General features: G+C 31.8%; 2 protein-coding genes across 2 annotated transcripts; both read left to right on the forward strand.

Annotated features, from left to right (window-relative positions):
• Nucleotides 1–13,494: 13,494 nt before the first annotated feature.
• Nucleotides 13,495–15,109, forward strand: LOC145030228 (uncharacterized). Its single transcript, XM_078978632.1, has 8 exons — nucleotides 13,495–13,536; nucleotides 13,609–13,637; nucleotides 13,789–13,924; nucleotides 14,006–14,202; nucleotides 14,293–14,413; nucleotides 14,487–14,666; nucleotides 14,752–14,820; nucleotides 14,900–15,109. Exons 1-8 carry the CDS (start codon nucleotides 13,495–13,497, stop codon nucleotides 15,107–15,109), a joined length of 984 nt encoding a protein of 327 aa, XP_078834758.1.
• Nucleotides 15,110–16,087: 978 nt separating this feature from the next.
• LOC145030229 (uncharacterized) lies at nucleotides 16,088–17,702 on the forward strand. The gene is made up of 2 exons (XM_078978633.1): nucleotides 16,088–16,640; nucleotides 17,644–17,702. Exons 1-2 carry the CDS (start codon nucleotides 16,088–16,090, stop codon nucleotides 17,700–17,702), a joined length of 612 nt encoding a protein of 203 aa, XP_078834759.1.
• The last annotated feature ends 576 nt before the right edge of the window (nucleotides 17,703–18,278 follow it).

An 18,278-nucleotide genomic window follows, 5' to 3' on the forward strand; every position in this document is an offset into this window, starting at 1 on the left:
ATCATAACTTTCTCATACGAAGTCAGATTTTAGTGTTCTTTTTATCGAACTTCCCGATTTAACGAATATTACGACTTTCATTTAGATCATTAAGGCTAAAAAGTAGTTTATAAAAAAAAAACTCACTTTATACGTCATTCGGTGTCGTGTTGGTTTTGTTGCGAATCTTTGATTGATCATAACTTCTTCGTTATAACTCGTATTTCGACAAGGTTTTCGCCTACAAGTTTCTAATGAGATTATTTACAATTTTCATCAATAAAATTTTACTTATTTCAAATTTTATATTTTCACTAAATTTCACTATTTGGCTTTTAATTGGAATCTCATAAGACTTTCAATATTATCTAAGTGATTCTAAACATAGTTTTATTTCAATTTTAGTAAAAACTATCTGTTAGAACTCAACAATCAATTTCACATAGTATTTCACAATTTTATTAATTACAAAACACGATCTCAAAAGGTGTATGTTACAAATTTTAATCTACTTGACACATTAGATTTTCCTCTATCCTCGTACTTATACCCTTTTTATCTCAAAACACAGAGATTCATATTTTTCATCTTTTCCAACCTATTTAATTTTTTTTTTAAATAAATACAAAACTATTTGAAATCATACAAAATTAATTAACAATAATATTCAAAATATTTAAAATTATCTAACACATTTTAATTAAAAACAAATAAAACTATTTTGATATATGTCTTTATGCATGATTTACAGCATGATTTACATGTAACCAAAGTTTGAGTCCAAAATATTTCAGTGGGTAGGCGGATTCGTTGCCTAGTTGGTACCTCCCTAATATTTCTTCAACTCGATTGTGATATCATCCACCTAGGACATTTTAAAAAAGTTCAATATAATATACAAAAGAGAAGGACATTTTTATTGTTCTTATCAATCGAGATACATGTATTTTGCATGCGACTGCACATCGCTTTCAGTTGTTAAGTATGAACATGGATGAAAAATGGTAGGTGGCACATTAGCCAAAATAGTTGTAGTTAATATGATAAAATAATGGTTTTAACTTGTTTATTGTTATGTCTTTTGAAGATATTTTATTATTGTTGTTGCGTAGCAGAATTTATAAAATGTAATAGATCTGTATACGATCTTTTGTGTACATCTAAATGGTGTTAATTGCTTAAGAACATACGACATATCAATAAAATGGAAAAAAAATATATATATAACATTTTCATAAGTTTTTTATAAACATGCAAATCATTGTTTCTTTACATATAAAATCTTAATCCATACTATATCACTCGTAAGTCATACCAATCACTTTGTTCCATTTATTGCTCTACATGTATGATCTGAATCCATATTCTAACTTATATGAACACATAAATCATTACTTCTTCTATCGATTATCAAAGCTTTGTTATTCTCTATTTGAATGGCGAAAATTTTAGTAAAACTAGAAAGGATATAAAAAATACAATTATATAAAAGAAATAGCTAGGATCGAATTTCACAACCATCCGATTAAGCTTTATTTTAATTTGGAACTTCTATTCATACACAGAATTAAGATCAAGTATCAGTCTTATCAAACAAAACATCATTCTTGTTTTTTCAACCCAAAAATCGTATGATTATGGAAGTTCCAAAGCACCCATAAAGTTGTTGGGATGAGCACATCAGCACATCCAAATAGTTTCGTTGCACCATTCTAAAAACCATACCATAAGGACAATTAATGTCCCACCACCTTGTAACATGTCTCCAAATGGATGATGGAATAAAAAGATAGTCATTCATCTCAAGATGGTTGTCACTAATAGGACATAAGAAAGAATCAACATCCACACATCTACTATTTTCAATTCAATTTCACTTACAATGGCTTCAAAAAACACCAATACTTTCAATACACCTGCTACATATATTTTTCCTTTGGAGTCTTCAAAACCATGTTCCGAAATCTATTTTCTTCCTTCCCAATTTCATTGTCATAGGATCCAATTATATTCCCATGCAACTTTCTATTTGCCAACCCAACTTCTCGCTCTTTCATAAATACGTTTCTAAAACACAACCTGACCTCGAACGTGAACTGTCCAAACCAAAAGGAAAACTCGAGAAAAGTCACTTAATCATGGACAATGGGGGAAGAAATCATGTTTGTCCATTTGTGTGTCAGCATATTGAAGGATGGGGTGATCGGTAGCACACACTTGTTGCATCATTTTTGGAGGTGCATTACAACACATTTTTCCAAAAAAAGGGGCGAGTTGAATATAGATCCAAAGACTAACTTACAACAAAATATCGTGAAATAAATGTTGAGGATATAATGTAGGGTGATGTGGAAAACTGGATTCGTTATGGATCGTGTATGTTTACTTTTTGAATTGATATTTTCAGCATATATCTGGGTTACAGAAAACCTAATTTAGGATAATTCAAAATGATACTTGTGTATATAGGAATAGAAACACAAGCCAAATCGCCAGAGAACTTTGAGTATATGTTTAGAAGAAGAAGAAGAATTGAGAAAAAGGTTTTGTATACGGTTCAAAAGTGAAGTCGTATATATACATGACATATTAGGGTTAATCTTCTAAATTGGTTATTCAAATCTCGAAATTAATTGAATAATCAATGATTTCCAAAACTGATAAGATTTGTCAATCTTACCATAATCACTAGGGGTGACAAATCGGGCCATCATGTAGTGTTTTTGTCTGACACAACAATGTTTTATCTAACACGAAGTTTTTTTAACTAACACGAAAACGAACCGATTAAAAAACGACAAACACGACACGACAAAGATAAAATAATAATAAAAAATTAGTTTATTTAATTAATATCTAATCATACATAACATGAAAAACACCACAAATAAATGTTAAATCGTGTCAAATTCGTGCCGAATTTCACACACGAACACGACACGATATGAAATCGTGTTTTTTACGCTTAACACGAACACGAATTCGAATTTCAATTTCGTTTCGTGTCGTGTATTTTTGTTGTGTCATGTCAACAATTACCACCTCTAACAATCACCCATTAGAATTCGCTTTTTTCATAGTAAAACTAATTCAAATTTTCAAAGACCTTTTGGGGTCACCGCCAAAAAAATTAATTCAAACCGACAAGAAGAGTGAAACCACCATCAGGGGTTCTTCCCCTTTGAACCCCGTTAAGGGCGCTACCCCTAGGATCTTGCAAGGGGTGTAGACCCCTTGACTTTCGTCTTTCTGTCGTACCGGTTTATAATCTGATCTTATATATAAATGCATTCTATATTCTCCAAACATATAATATAGACTACGAACAATAAGTCGCTTAGCTCATATGTTAGCTCTAATTACATAAAACTTCATGTGACACTAAAATCACCAATAATAAACAAAATGCCCATGAACGAAATGTATAAAAACTTACACAATCAATGCAAAATCGGTCAAAGTGATGAAAACATTTAAAAGGGCTTCTAAACCAGTGGTATCAGCTGATGCTCTCACTCTTTGAGGTCGAGGGTTCAAGTTCTATAGTGGATAGGAATGTAATTAGGTGTTAGTTTAGTAGTAGATTATATATATTGTATTTATCGGTTAAAAAAACAAGATAGAAAACATTTTGACAGCAAGACTCGATTTTCACTAGAAGATGCTCGATATTCACTAGAAGGGAAATAAAGGAGAGTTTCAAACATATGGAGTTTTTGAAAATTGTAGAATTAGCCCAAAATGAAATTTGGTGCCAACAAGAGATCATACAAGTGGTGCCTCAAAACGATCAAAAACTTACGTCTCCACCTATTCTACTCCGTCTGATGTTTATGTCACATTTCACCTCAATGACGAGGTTGAAATTAAAAAATCTATCCGACCGAAAAGTCGGTATAAAGCTAAAGATAAAGGTTCTTTGTGGTCAATTAAAAAAAAGCACAATGGAGTTAGAACTTTTTAATTTGGATTTTAACCTGCATAAGAAATTTGAAAAATAAAAATTATGTAAGAATGAAAAAGGCACGTGAAGAAAAGCAACAGTCGAGATTTAAATTTGGTTTTGCAAAACCATTGATCATTTTGATTTGGCGATAAAAACTTTTAAAAAAATGTAACTTGTAACTTAAATTTTTTTAAACATTTTTGCGTTTTTAGGATTCTTTTGATTTGTGCTATCTAATTTTAAAACTTTTAGTTTAAATTAATGAAATATTTCAATTTTACTTTGTCTTGTATTCTTTTGTTAATTTAAATATGTTAAATATTTACAAATAAATAAGTGAGGGTTAGAGTGTATACATAAATTATTATGTGTATAAAAGAACTGTTGTATACAATCAACTCTTTTAGACTATAGAATAATCTCACAACAACTTTCATATAACTCCACTCTTAATTCTCATTCTTTCACTTCCTCTTTCACCTTGAAAATGGTCACCTCTCCCACTTTTCCAATAAATATGCTTTAATAATATTGTATTTTATGAATTAGGTGAAACACTAGAAAGAAGAAAAAATGGAATGAAAATGAATAGGATACGATAATTTTCCATCCTACATACTCAAAATTACGGTGTGATCAAGGGGTGGGGTGGTGTTCACTGTAGGCACAATGGTGCCACTTCATTCTTAGTGCACCTTATGAGACCACATATAATGACTTTAGAACATCCATTCTAGAAAAAAAATTTGGCTAAGTTTTTACATACCACATCAACAAAATAAAAATCTCAAAATACATCCACAATACAAAAAAACTTTTTAGTTAACCTTTTTTATGAGTTAAAAATAATAAAAAAATAAATAAATAAATAAATGTAGCCCCTATCTAAATAATTGAAAAAGTTTTTGCTTTAAGTTTCTTACTAGTTGGAAACTATAAGACCCATAAAGAGACTACAACCAAAACCATGCAAATACAAAGTAAATTCTATGGATAAAAAAGTGAAACTATAAACTATACAAAGCTACAATGGGGCATGCCAAAAAAATTGATAAGCTTTTTCTCCAATTACGAATGCTTTTAAAAATACAAGTGATGGGCTGATGGCAACCACTCGCCGCATTCACAAGGGTCCCACAATACACCATAGAACCCGCTTAATACTTTGTACCTTTGAATTTGGTATCCCGGTTAAAATCGAATAAAATAATTATTTAACTTTTGGTGCGTGTTTCTTGAATAATGAATAGTGATTGTTATTCTTTAGGATAAGCATATATTAATGTTCTTAAAGGTTGAAGTTCAAAAGAAAAAAAAATTATATGAATATCATTTTATTTTAAAAATACCACATTCGCATCGTTGGTTGACAAATCAAATATAATGACATTATTTGTGTGAAAATTTATTGGTTATAATGAGAATGTATTAATATGAACTTCAAGGTAATACAGGTCAAATAAATATATATATATATATATATATATTTCTAACTACATGATGATATCGCTTGCTTCTAACCCATGCATGAATAAAATTATGTATATACTTTATGAAATGGTGTTATTTTAGCTACCGTTATAATTAACAAATTTAAAACGACCCATTTGATCATTTGGTAATTCTTAATTTCGATTATGTTTTTTTTAATATCAAAATGATAAAATGATCTTTTAATTAAATATTACTTTCAACATTTTTTTAATTAATTTGACATTACTTATTTGAACATTTTAAAAATACTTTTAACTAATAGTCGTTATATAATATTTAGTTTATTTTATATGTTGATTTAAGTTTTATATTTAATATTACAATTATGTTTTTTAATTATATATATATATATATATATATATATATATATATATATATATATATATATATATATATATATATATATATATATATATATATATATATATATTCATTTGAAACCATATTAATTTTGTGATACATGACGACGCAATCCTAATCACTCATCTATGAGATAAAAAAAATCTAAAATTAAAAAATAAATAAATATTTTTTTAATTATTATATTTGTTGTTTTATTCAACCAAAAAAATAAAAAAATAAAATTACCGTTTTTTTTTTTAAATATACGTGAAATATTCTGATAGAATATTATTATGTAAATATTTAATTGAAATTTTTAGAATGTTAGAATATTCTAGTATTCTACTATAATTGTTAGATATGTTAAAATATTCTAATATTCTATTAAAATTGTTATAATTTGTAGATGTAACATCGTGTTTTGAGGTACTTTCATTTTTTACCCTTGTATCGAGATTCATTGCATTTTGGTCCTAATAATGTGAGACTTGTGGATGTGAGGGACTGTTATTGCCATTTTTGGATTGTTGGGGCAGAGACACGTATGATGGGCGCTTTGTGTACGTTAGGCGTACGTGGTGAATTCCCAAACCCAAATCTTTAGAGTTTGGACCCTATTTATTCATCATTAACTCCCAACCTTGGCTCCTTCCATCAACCTCCACCCTTTCAAACGTCTTTGCAATCCTAATCCACTTTGTGAAGCATTTCTAAGCTTGTGTGTGTGTGTGTTTTGTGACTTTGAAGAATAAGGAAGGAAGTAGAGACCATATTGGAGGAATAAAGATCTCTAGATCGAGAAACACACCATCATTTGGCATCACCTGGAGGTGTCGGTTAGAGCTAGTATTCGGAGTCAGGACCTCATTAGCTATTTTTCAGACTGTGAGGTGAGTTTTCCTCACTATACTTACAGGTCTAAAGCACCAAGACTGGCCATTTGGATTGATATCCCGGTTTATCGTATGTTGTTATGTTGTAGTGATCTGTTAGATTTTTAATCTGGTATATTGGATGTTGTTATGTTGTAGTGATCCGTTAGATTTGTATATTGGTATATGGGATGTTAACATGCGGTAGTGATCTATAGATCTGCCTGTTTTTCTGATGTCTGGTTATATTTTTATTTGTTATATGTATGTCGACATGTTGTGGTTGGTTGGGTTGAGGTAGTCCTGCTTTGTATTGAAGGACAGGATACACAAGGTGGCCTAGATAGACTATAGGCCCTGCGAGGCGATCCAGTTAAGCCGAAAGCCCGACGAGCGGTCCGGATAGGTTGTAGACCCTACGAAGCGATCCAGCCAGGCTGAAGGCTTTGTTATACATGTTGTTGTTTGATATGTTGTATGTGGTGGTACTTTGGGGGAACTCACTAAGCTTTGGCTTACGGTTTTTAGTTGTTGTTTTCAGGTTATTCTGATGATCGTTGGAAGGTGAATGAGTGACCGTACACATCCTTTGTTTATGGCTTTATGATTTTGGGATACTTTGATATGGATAAACAATTTGGAAACAATTATTTTGTAAACATTTTATGGTTATGGGTTGTTTTTAAAAGTTTAAATTTGTTGTGATTTTTGGGATGTTACAAGTTGGTATTAGAGCCTTGGTTTAACTGAATTGGAGGAACACTTGTGTGAATCCACTCTCAAACTAAGGGAAAAGGTTTTAAAAATGATTTTTAAAGTTGTTTTCAAAATAATCAAAAGAGGATGTGATGTGTATGATCAGTCGGAGCTAGTACTTAGACCCTAAATTACCACAATGTTATTGGATGTTGTGATATGTTAGAACAGTATGCTAGTGATAGGTTAGGGATCATCAGGATTTGCATGATAAAATGGTCTGATTATATGATGCCTGATGGCATATGGTTTCTTTCTTATATGAAATTTACATCAAAACTGTATTTGCTTGGTGTATACAACATAGTTGTACATAACTAAGATTCTATAGCCTGAGAATGTTTGGATTAGCCTTATTTAATATTCTTGTCGAATGAATGCCTTAGGGTAGAATTTAGTATTCAATTGTCTATAGGATCGAGTGTTATGTACGATTAGCATACATGAGTGTTGCAGGTTTGGTGGAAGTTTCATGGATGAATTGGGTGGGGTCAGCTGACCAGTTGCATAATGTTTAGCCTTCCTCTAGGAAGTGAGGGCAGAGTGTATGCATATTCTAGTGAGTATTTTTAGGGTTGTGATTATCCTCTGAAACAAATACAGGTAGGTGTGGAAGGTAGTATGGTTTGTACTACTAGAAGCACATGACTTGTACGCATAACAGGGAAGTCATAACCCCTCGGTTTTGTTGGGAGTTGCTTCCCACTGTATGATATGAATTTATCTAATATCTCCCTGGTTTGTTTTTAGTATGGTGATTACGAGGCGATTTGAGTCGAGATACGGATCAGGATCCGGGCCAGGTGGCCAAGATGGGTCGGGTTTGACTAAGGATCGGGTTAGGGATATCATTTAGGAGGAGGTTGTTTCTATTGTCGAGAGCAAATACCAAAACTATTTGGATCTATCAAGATCGCTATGATGCAGTTCTTTGACGACATGTATGCTGCACTTTCAGAGACCATTGCTGCTGTAGGCACTATGGTTGTTGCCGTCGCAGGGATTGGCGCTAGGAAAGTCTTCCAGTACCGGGACTTTGAAAATACAAATCCCCTAATATTTGATGGAGTTCAGGATCCAATCATACCCATGAGATGGTTGTCTGACGTCGGGGGATGCTTCTTTATGTGCTCTTACCCAACTGACCAGAAGGTCAAGTGTGCTCTGAACCTTCTTCGGTCCAGAGCAAAGGAGTTGTAGAGGTTGGTTACTAGTTCAAACACCCTAGAGCAGCGAGATGCACTTTCATGGAATCAGTTCTCTAATATGTTCCGCTCGAGATACGTTCCTTTGGTAGAGCGGAAGACGCTAGCCCAAGAGTGAGGGATTTGTTTGTTGGATCTTCTCACTATCTTATTCTTCTTAAGCTCCAAAAGTCACTCTAGCTCACAATATGAGAGAAAATGGAGATTATGGTTTATCACAGACGTTCTTATGGTTTGGAGGCTGATGGAAGGTCAGCCTTAAGGTTTTAAGGAGATTATATAGGGTGAAAACCCTAAAAATTAGGGTTTTGCTTTAGAGCGCCTACTCGTCGAGTTGGGCCTTCCAACTCGTTGGGAAGGTCCTAAATTCCGTGTCCCACTGGTGATCTTTACTCGACGAGTTGGAGCTCCCCAACTCGTCAAGTTCCAGTCTAAAGCCCTAAAATTCTGAAAAGTAATTGATACCTGAAACGAACGTTCCAGATAATGTCTCCAAATATTAAGCGCAAACACCACTGCCCCCAACTCCAGGTCATGAGTAGGATATTGTGTTTCATGTGACTTCATCTGTTGCGAAGCATAAGCCATCATTCATCCTCTTTGCATAAGGACTACTCTCAAACTGGTGATGGATGCATCACAGAATACCACAAAATCCTCGACTCCCTCCGGAAGGGTCAATATCGGGGCCTCACACAACCTCCACCGAAGAGTCTCAAATGTCGATTGTTGCTTAAGGCCCCATCAAAAATCCCCTACCTTCCTAATCAGACGAGTGAGGGGTAATTTAATCTTGGAGAAATCTTGAATAAATCTCCAATAGTATCCCACTAAACCCAAGAAACTCCTGATCTCTAAGGGAGATCTCGGGACCTCCCACTGCGTCACAACCTCGATTTTGGCGGGATCGACCAAAATCTCATCTTGGTTAACGAGATGTCCTAGGAACTGGACCTCTCGTAAACAAAACTCACACTTCGAGATCGTGGCATATAGTCGTTCCCGCCTCAACACCCTCAAAAGCTCTCGAAGGTGCTCCTTATGTTGTTCTTTAGCCTTGGAATACACCAAAATATCATCAATAAATACAATGATAGATTTGTCAAGCATCAACCTGCACACCCGATTCATCAAATCTATAAACACAGCAGATGCATTGGCGAACCCAAAATGGCATCACCACGAACTTGTAATGCCCATAATGAGTCCGAAACGTGGTCATACCCATGTCCTCCTCTCTCAATCTCACCTGATGATACCCGGACCTTAGATCGATATTGGAGAACCAAGATGCACCATGCAAACGATCAAATAGGTCATTAATATGCAAAAATGGATCACGTTCTTCACCGTTAACTTGTTCGACTCCTGATAATCAATGCACATTCGGTGTGAACCGTCATTCTTCTTGACGAATAGTATTAGCGCTCCCTATGACGAACTGCTTGGTCTGATGAACTGCTTGCCTAACAGCTCCTGGAGCTGAGAGGACAACTCTTGCATCTCAGCTGGTGCCAAGTAGTATGGCGCCTTGGCAATCGGAGCCACACCTGACACTAAATCAATACTAAACTCAACCTGCCTCTCGGGAGGAACATCGGGTAACTCCTCCAGGAAAACATTGGCAAACTCCCCGACAACTAGTACCTTTTAAAGTGAAGTCTGGTCCCTAACTTGAGTATCAACCATATAAGCCAGATAACCCACACAACCATGCTGACTATAATGTCGGGCCTTGGCTGCCGAACAAAACCCTGAACCAACCTTGGCACGCTCTCCATAGATAACTAGTTTTACCCAACTTGGGGTTCGAACTACCACCCGCTGACCCTCATAACCGATCAATCCATCTTTACTATCACGCACACATCCCCCCATAGAGATAGGGATCAAATATATCGGATAGGGACCCCCGAAAATCTCTAATACACAATCACGATGCACCCTGGATGCAGAAACCCTATAGACTGTAGGCCCTGCGAGGCGGTGAAAATAGGTTATAGGCCCTGCAAGGCGGTCCATCCAGGCTGAAGGCTCGGTTATGCATGTCTTTGTTTGATATGTTGTATCTGGTGGTACTTTAAGGGAACTCACTAAGCTCTGACTTACGGTTTTTAGTTGTTGTTTCAGGTACTTCTGATGATCGCGGGAAGACGATTGTGTGACCATATGCATCCCGTGTTTATGGCTTTATGATTTTGGGATAGTGTGATATGGATAAAAAATTTGAAAACAATGATCTTGTAAACATTTTATGATTTTGGGTTGTTTTTAAAATTTTAAATTTGATGTGATTTTTGGGATGTTATAGTAGAATATTATAATATTTTATTAAAATTATTTGAATATTTGTAGTCTAATATTTTAGTAGAATATGTGAATATTCTAACAAATTTGTTGTAATTTTTATACTATAATATTCTATTAGAATATTTTTACAGATATTTCAAAAAAAACGGTAATTTTTTTTTTGGAAAATATAAATGACGAAAATAATATTTTAAAAAAATTCAAAAGTTTTCAAATATTTTGTTTTTTAAAAATATTTTTTTTATTTCCAAAATGAATGGTTAGTATTACGTCCTTATATCTCACAAAATATAATGGTCTCAAATATATATATATATATATATATATATATATATATATATATATATATATATATATATATATATATATATATATATATATATATAGATTTTTAGTTATATTTTTATCATTAATCACAATACCAATGACTAGTATATAAAATTATAGATATAGGATGCCGGTCACTTTTATAAGTAATATATCCTAATTCTAACAAATAAGTAGAACTCGGCCACGTGGCATTCTCCCAGCCCCCCAAAATAGAGTTTTCCCGCTCATTTTTTCTTCTATATTTACGTAAATGCCATTGAATCCGAAAATTGAATAAAAGTTCAAACTGCTGCAATATATCAGGAAATTTTAGCTGTCAACTGCATTCAAAATATTCATGCATTAATTTTAAATGAATAAAGATTATGGAAATAATTTGAAAAAATATGTTAATGAATAATCAGATTCGAAAATCACGATTAAATTTGAAAGTTTGTTTATTTTGATTGCAAATTCAATATATTGCAATCATTAAATCCCTAAAAATCTGCAGTATTTTTCAGCAAACGTAAATATCATTTATACGGTTATTTTTTTTTTTACCATTCTGCTCCATAACAATTATGCTCCATAGAAACCACAGCAAACGTATTCTTCTTCATTCTTTGTTATTCTGCAACGCTTCAAGAATTAAATATCAAGTTAGTGTATTCAAAAATCAGAATTACCAATATTTCTATTTCCTCCATGTTCTTATTTATCTGTATCTATCACGTTCTCATTGTATGATTTCTATTATTCTTCTTTTTTGTAATTCTTCTTAATCGTCTACTTCTTCTACCTTTTCAGTTTAAAAGACGAAAAACTAATGAACATTACAAGTTCATTTTCTTTAAAAAAAATTAAAAATAGTCTTTTTCAGATGTGAACAGTAACTTTTTTTTATGGTATGAAATTTTAAAATTTGTTTGTTTTTATCTAAATACAATCTCAAAAAAATTTAGAATTTTAAAATTTATGAGTACATTAAGTCAGTTGTTATTGTCATGTGTTGATTTTTAATTTTTCTGTTTTACTCATTGTTATGTTATCTGTTAGTGTTAGTATGTTGCAGGGGCATTTTCGGTATAATTGTCGTTTTCATGTTTATTATATATTTGTGTTCCATCTTATTATATAAACTTTTATTCAATCTAAAACATTATTTCATATGAATTATTTGTTTTTGTTTGTATTCCATTTTATTATAAAATGAATTATTCAATTTAAAAATTTATGAGTACATTAAGTCAGTTGTTATTGTCATGTGTTGATTTATAATTTTTCTGTTTTACTTATTGGTTAGGATGTTCTGTATATTTTAAAAGGTTGCTAATTTTCCTTACAATTCTATAATGATTAAATTTATTGCAGAAAATGGAAATAGGAAATAAGGTTTACCTAAATAACATTGACCAGATAGATGAAAAATCGCATATCAAGGTTCGGGTGCTTAAAATTTGGAACTTTATCAGAAATAATAAAGTTTGTTCCATTGAAATGATCATCATGGATGAGGAGGTTTGTTGTATTTGATATATTTTTTATTCATCATTCAATATTAGACATGTTTCATGAACATAATAATTTTTAATTTTTTTTTAAACAGGGTACACAATACCAAGCTCGTGTCTTCAATCAGAATTTCTCCAGATTTCGTCATCTTTTAAAGGAAGATGAAAGTTATATAGTTATAAAACCCAATATGGCTGCTGTTACTAATGATTTTTAGTTATACAGGTCATAAACAGACCTTAACTTTGGATTGGAAAAGCATCCTAAAAAAATGTGATGATTTCTCGGGTCCGGTCAATGGATTTATGTTTGTTGACTTTAATTCTATCATAGAACAAACATGCCCAAAAGACACATTCTTTGGTTAGTCATAAAATATTAATAAAATCATTTTTTATCATTTGTTTTTTTGGTTATACATTTTATTATTTAAATATTACGAATTTAATCCTAAACTTTTATTTTTTTGTGGTATCTGTTGTGTAGATGTTATTGGACATATCGTGTCATTTAGGCCTCTTGAAACTTCAAATCCAGTACCATCCAAGCATTATATAAAAGTCACTCTTAGCAACCTAGAGTGAGATTATATTGTATTATTTATTTATTATTTATTATCTTTAATTAATCACAAATTAATATTAATATACTATTTTATGGTTTATTTAGTTCTGTACATCTGAAGGTTACTATTTTTGGAAGTCAAGCATATCAAATTTCAGAATACCTAAAAAGTAACCCGACTGTTAATTTTGTTGTTATCGTGATGCAGTTTTTGAAGATAAACATTTGGAATGGTTTGTATTCAGTCTTTATATATAGATGTTTATAATTACTGTTTTTATATAAATTTTAATAATTGGATATACATTTTTTACAGGTCATGGTGAAGCTAAAAGTCATTTTGAAGTAACGAAATTGTTCATAAATTCTGACATTTATGAAATAAATGAGTTTAAAAATAAGTTAGTTTCCAATTGTTTTTTATTTTTTTATAATGTATTTTAACTTAAAAAAAACACAAAACCTAATATTCATGAATCTAAATTAAACATTACAGGTTGAAATGTCATGACAATTTCGGTATAACTGAAAAAAGCATAACTACACTTCAAAGCTACTCTTCTTCATATACAGATGACTTTAAGGGCAATTTTCCATTAAAAACAATCTGTGAGATCACCGAACCAATTAAGGTATATTGCATTATTTTATATGTTTTACATTTTATTTTTGCATAATTTATTTTAATAATTTTTACATTTGATATGATACAGGAAATGAAGTTTTTATTAGTTGCTTCCATTGTTAATATAAGGCAGACTCTACCATGGTATTATGAAGCATGCAAAAAATGTGGAAAAAAAATTATCCCTGTTCCCAAAACCAATCATTCGTATACCAACCCTGAGGGAATTTCAGAAACTATGGTTGTCGAGTGTACAAATGCACAATGCAAAAAATCTGAATTTCAGTCAGTTATAAAGTATAGACATATTTATTTCTATTAATTTTGTCAATCTTAAAACAACACTAACAATGACATAATTATTTTTTGTTTTAGGTATATAATTCCAATTAACGTACAAGATTGTACTGGAACCATTGGATTGACTCTTTTTGATAGGGAAGCAAGGAGGTTGTTAAATATAAGTGCCTACGAGTTGAAAAAGATACATGATGCGGTATATTATTCATACCTTTAAAATCAGAAAACATTTACTTAATTTTTTTAATTTATTAAAATATATCTTACAGGCCGGAGACAGTGATGCCCTATTTCCAATGCAACTTAACGTGTTGAAAAACCGCAAGTTTGGTTTTGTTGTAGATATTACAGAATACAATGTCAACAACTATAATAACATCTACACAGTTCTCAGAGTTACAGAAGATATGTCCATTGTTTGTGAATTGGAAAGTAAAATAGAACTTATGGTATGTAATTTTTTATTGTTGAAAATTTACAATTCTTTAATGTTAAAGTACATAACGATTAACATATTTCCATTTTATTTTTTAGAGTATTCAATCTGTCTCCTTAAATCAAGTTGCTTTGGAATCCGATGATGTTGTACAGCCTGTTCAAAAGGTTTTTCATTTTATTTTATAAACTTTTAATTATATTAGTTATTTTTTTTAGGAATCAAACATTTTTTTTTTAAAATTAGGATGTGATCTCACAAACAGACGAAAGTTTTACACCCTCAACAGTTGATAAGTCAACCGCAACAAGTCCTTGCAAAATATCAGGTGATTTGAAGCGCAACCTCCAAGAAATTTATGATGTTGATTCTGGATATGATTTAAGTTCAACTAATGCTAAAAGAAAGTCAACCGCAGAGGAAATTCCACTCTTAATTCCAAAAATTGAAAAGTGAGTTTCTATCAGTTATAAGACACATTTAATATATTTTGATCATTTGTTTTGGTTATAAAGATATTTTAATTGCTTGGTATGATTTTTATTTTGGGGTATTTAGGATGTCAAATATTATTGGTTTTGAATATTTTTGGATACTTTTATTGTTTTAAATTGGACAAGTTAGTTGATTTTGGTTATAACTCAAATAAAATATATTGCCCCTAACTTGATAAGTATTTCATATATCGCAATTAACAATTAAGACAAATCAATCAATCAATCAATTTGTATAAGAAAAATGCGAAATTCTTAGCTTTCTTCCCCAATTCGCATTCTACTGTAAAATTCACATTCTTCATTCACCCTCTTTCTTTGCATGTTCCAGTCATTTTTTTTTAGTTCATTCGCATTTGAGTTGTTTGTCTCACCAAATACGAAATGAATATTAACCATAATCACCTTCGTATCTTTAACCCCAATCCATACAACCTCATATGCGAAACCCAATTTTGATTTGTATTACCAAATGCGAACTTTTTTGCTTTTACACGTGAACTGCATTTGACTACAATATTGAACAAATCACATTTCACAGTCCTTCTTGACTTCGCATTTTTCTTCACGAATCGTCCCTCAATCAATAAACCAATTAACCCAATTGCTAATCCAAAATCAAAACTTATCTGTTTTATATGCGAACCCAACTGATTGGCTTTTCAAAATCAAATTCGCAACTCCAAATGGTTCGATTATTCGCCCCAATTCCAAAATCAAATAACAGATCCTTCGTATGATTCATTTAATAACCAAGGCTTCTTTTACTTCAAAATGACCATATTGCCCCTAACTTGATAAGTATTTCATATATCGCAATTAACAATTAAGACAAATTCTACCTGTTGTGCCGGGTGGCAGTAGACAGAACATTGTAAATGCTTCTTTGAGTTCTTCATATTTATGGGAACATTGCAAAGTCCATAGATTAACAAAAAACATGAGGCTAACTGTTGGAAGGGATCAATCAGATATAGGAAAAATAAGAGATTTTGCAAATTGGTTGTTGGATATAGGAGAAGGAAAACTTGGTGGTCCGAACGACGGTGAAACGATTATCGATATTCCGGATGATATTCTCATTAATGATTCACATGATCCTATAGGTTCCTTAATTGAGTTTGTATATCCTTCAATTTTAGAGTACTATAGCAATATAAATTATTTCCAAGAAAGAGCGATACTTGCTCCAAAAAATGAAGTTGTCCAGGAAATAAACGACCGTTTACTTAAGAAGTTTCCAGGAGATCAAGTTGAATATTTAAGTTCAGACTGCATATGTGAATCCGACTTTCTCCATGATCAATTTGATGCAAATCTATACTCTCCTGATGTATTAAATGGACTCAAAGTATCCGGTTTACCAAATCATAAATTAGTTTTAAAAATTGGTGTTCCAGTAATGTTACTGAGAAATATTGATCAGAAAAACGGCTTATGTAATGGCACAAGACTACAGGTGTTATCATTGGGCAAACGTGTTATTGAGGCACGTATAATAACTGGAACTAATATTGGAAATCGGACTTTTATTCCAAGAATGTCTTTAACTCCATCAGAAAAAAAGATTCCCTTCAAATTCACAAGAAGACAGTTTCCTTTGGCTGTATGTTTTGCAATGACTATTAACAAAAGTCAAGGACAATCGTTGTCAAAGGTTGGTCTGTTTCTGAAAGATCCAGTTTTTTCACATGGACAATTGTATGTTGCCTTATCTAGAGTTCAGAGTAGAGAGGGATTAAAATTATTAATTTTAGATAAAGATGACAAACTCAGAAATAAAACTTCCAATGTTGTTAATAAGGAAGTTTTTCGAAATTTGTAGCCAACTTTTTTGTAACGTTGTTTTATTCAATTTTAGGAAATCACACTTAATCCATCATATTACTGTATTTTTTTATAATTACGTATTGTTGTATTTTATGTTAATTTCATTACACACATTGGTATTGTATCATCTGCATATGTCCAATTAGAATGATGAATAAAAAAAAATAGTTTTCAAAAATCTTCATTCCTAATTAAATACTTCCCATTTAGTTAGTAATTAAATAATTACCAATAAAAAAATTATTTAAATATTCAATATGACAATTTATAAGTTATCAGAATTATTGATATAATATTTTATTAAATAATTAATTTTTAAATTCAATTCAAAAACAACACCCGTGGGTTCCACGGGTTTTAACCTAGTAGATATATAGATATGGGTTGGGGTCACTTTTTTTTTTGAACAGCAAAAGATATATATATATATATATATATATATATATATATATATATATATATATATATATATATATATATATATATATATATATATATATATATATATATATATTAAACAAACAACACTTAGCAAGAAACTAAGGTGCAAAGTACAAAAATACAAAACCGAATTACATATTAGAATGAAAATGAGAAAATGGGGAGATACTCCATTCCACCCAACTCCCACACCTGAAACTACTTCTATGTTTGCACCATAAATAGGATACGGAAATAACATTGTGTGCCGTCTTAGTGGGAGGGATTCTCAATTGATTGAATAATTTGTCATTCCTTGAGATCCATATATGCCAAAGTAAGCAATATACTATGGAGTTGAAGATTGATCTTTCCCTTGGACTATTACCCCAAGATGTTACGAAATCAATGAGCTCCCTAATGTTAGAGAAGTGTTGCGTGTTTATCCCACACCATTTGAAGATCCATTCGCGAACACCTCTTGCGAATTCACAATTAACTAAAAGATGGTCAGCCGTTTCAGGTTCAATGTTACATAGCTTGCACAGATGATTAGATACTGATATGCCTCTTTCAACCAGTGATGTGACAACAGGAATTCGATACAGCATAGCCCGCCAAATAAAGCACCTGATTTTTAATGGCACCATTTTGTCCCAGGAGATTAAGGGACCCCGATATGGATGAATTTTCGCATCTATGAATCTCCTCATCGTGTTGACAGTATAACGGCCATCTGGATTTAACATGAATCTAAAACCGAAAGGGATTGTGAGGGAATGTCCATCGAGCCAATACATAAGTATAGTTGCCATAACTCGTATAGAGTTATCCCATCATTTGGGGCTTGTATCCAATCCCAAGTGAAACCATTAGAAGGA

This window comes from Lactuca saligna, chromosome 2 (assembly GCF_052625555.1).
Source record: "Lactuca saligna cultivar CGN05327 chromosome 2, ASM5262555v1, whole genome shotgun sequence".
Lineage (NCBI taxonomy): Eukaryota > Viridiplantae > Streptophyta > Magnoliopsida > Asterales > Asteraceae > Lactuca > Lactuca saligna.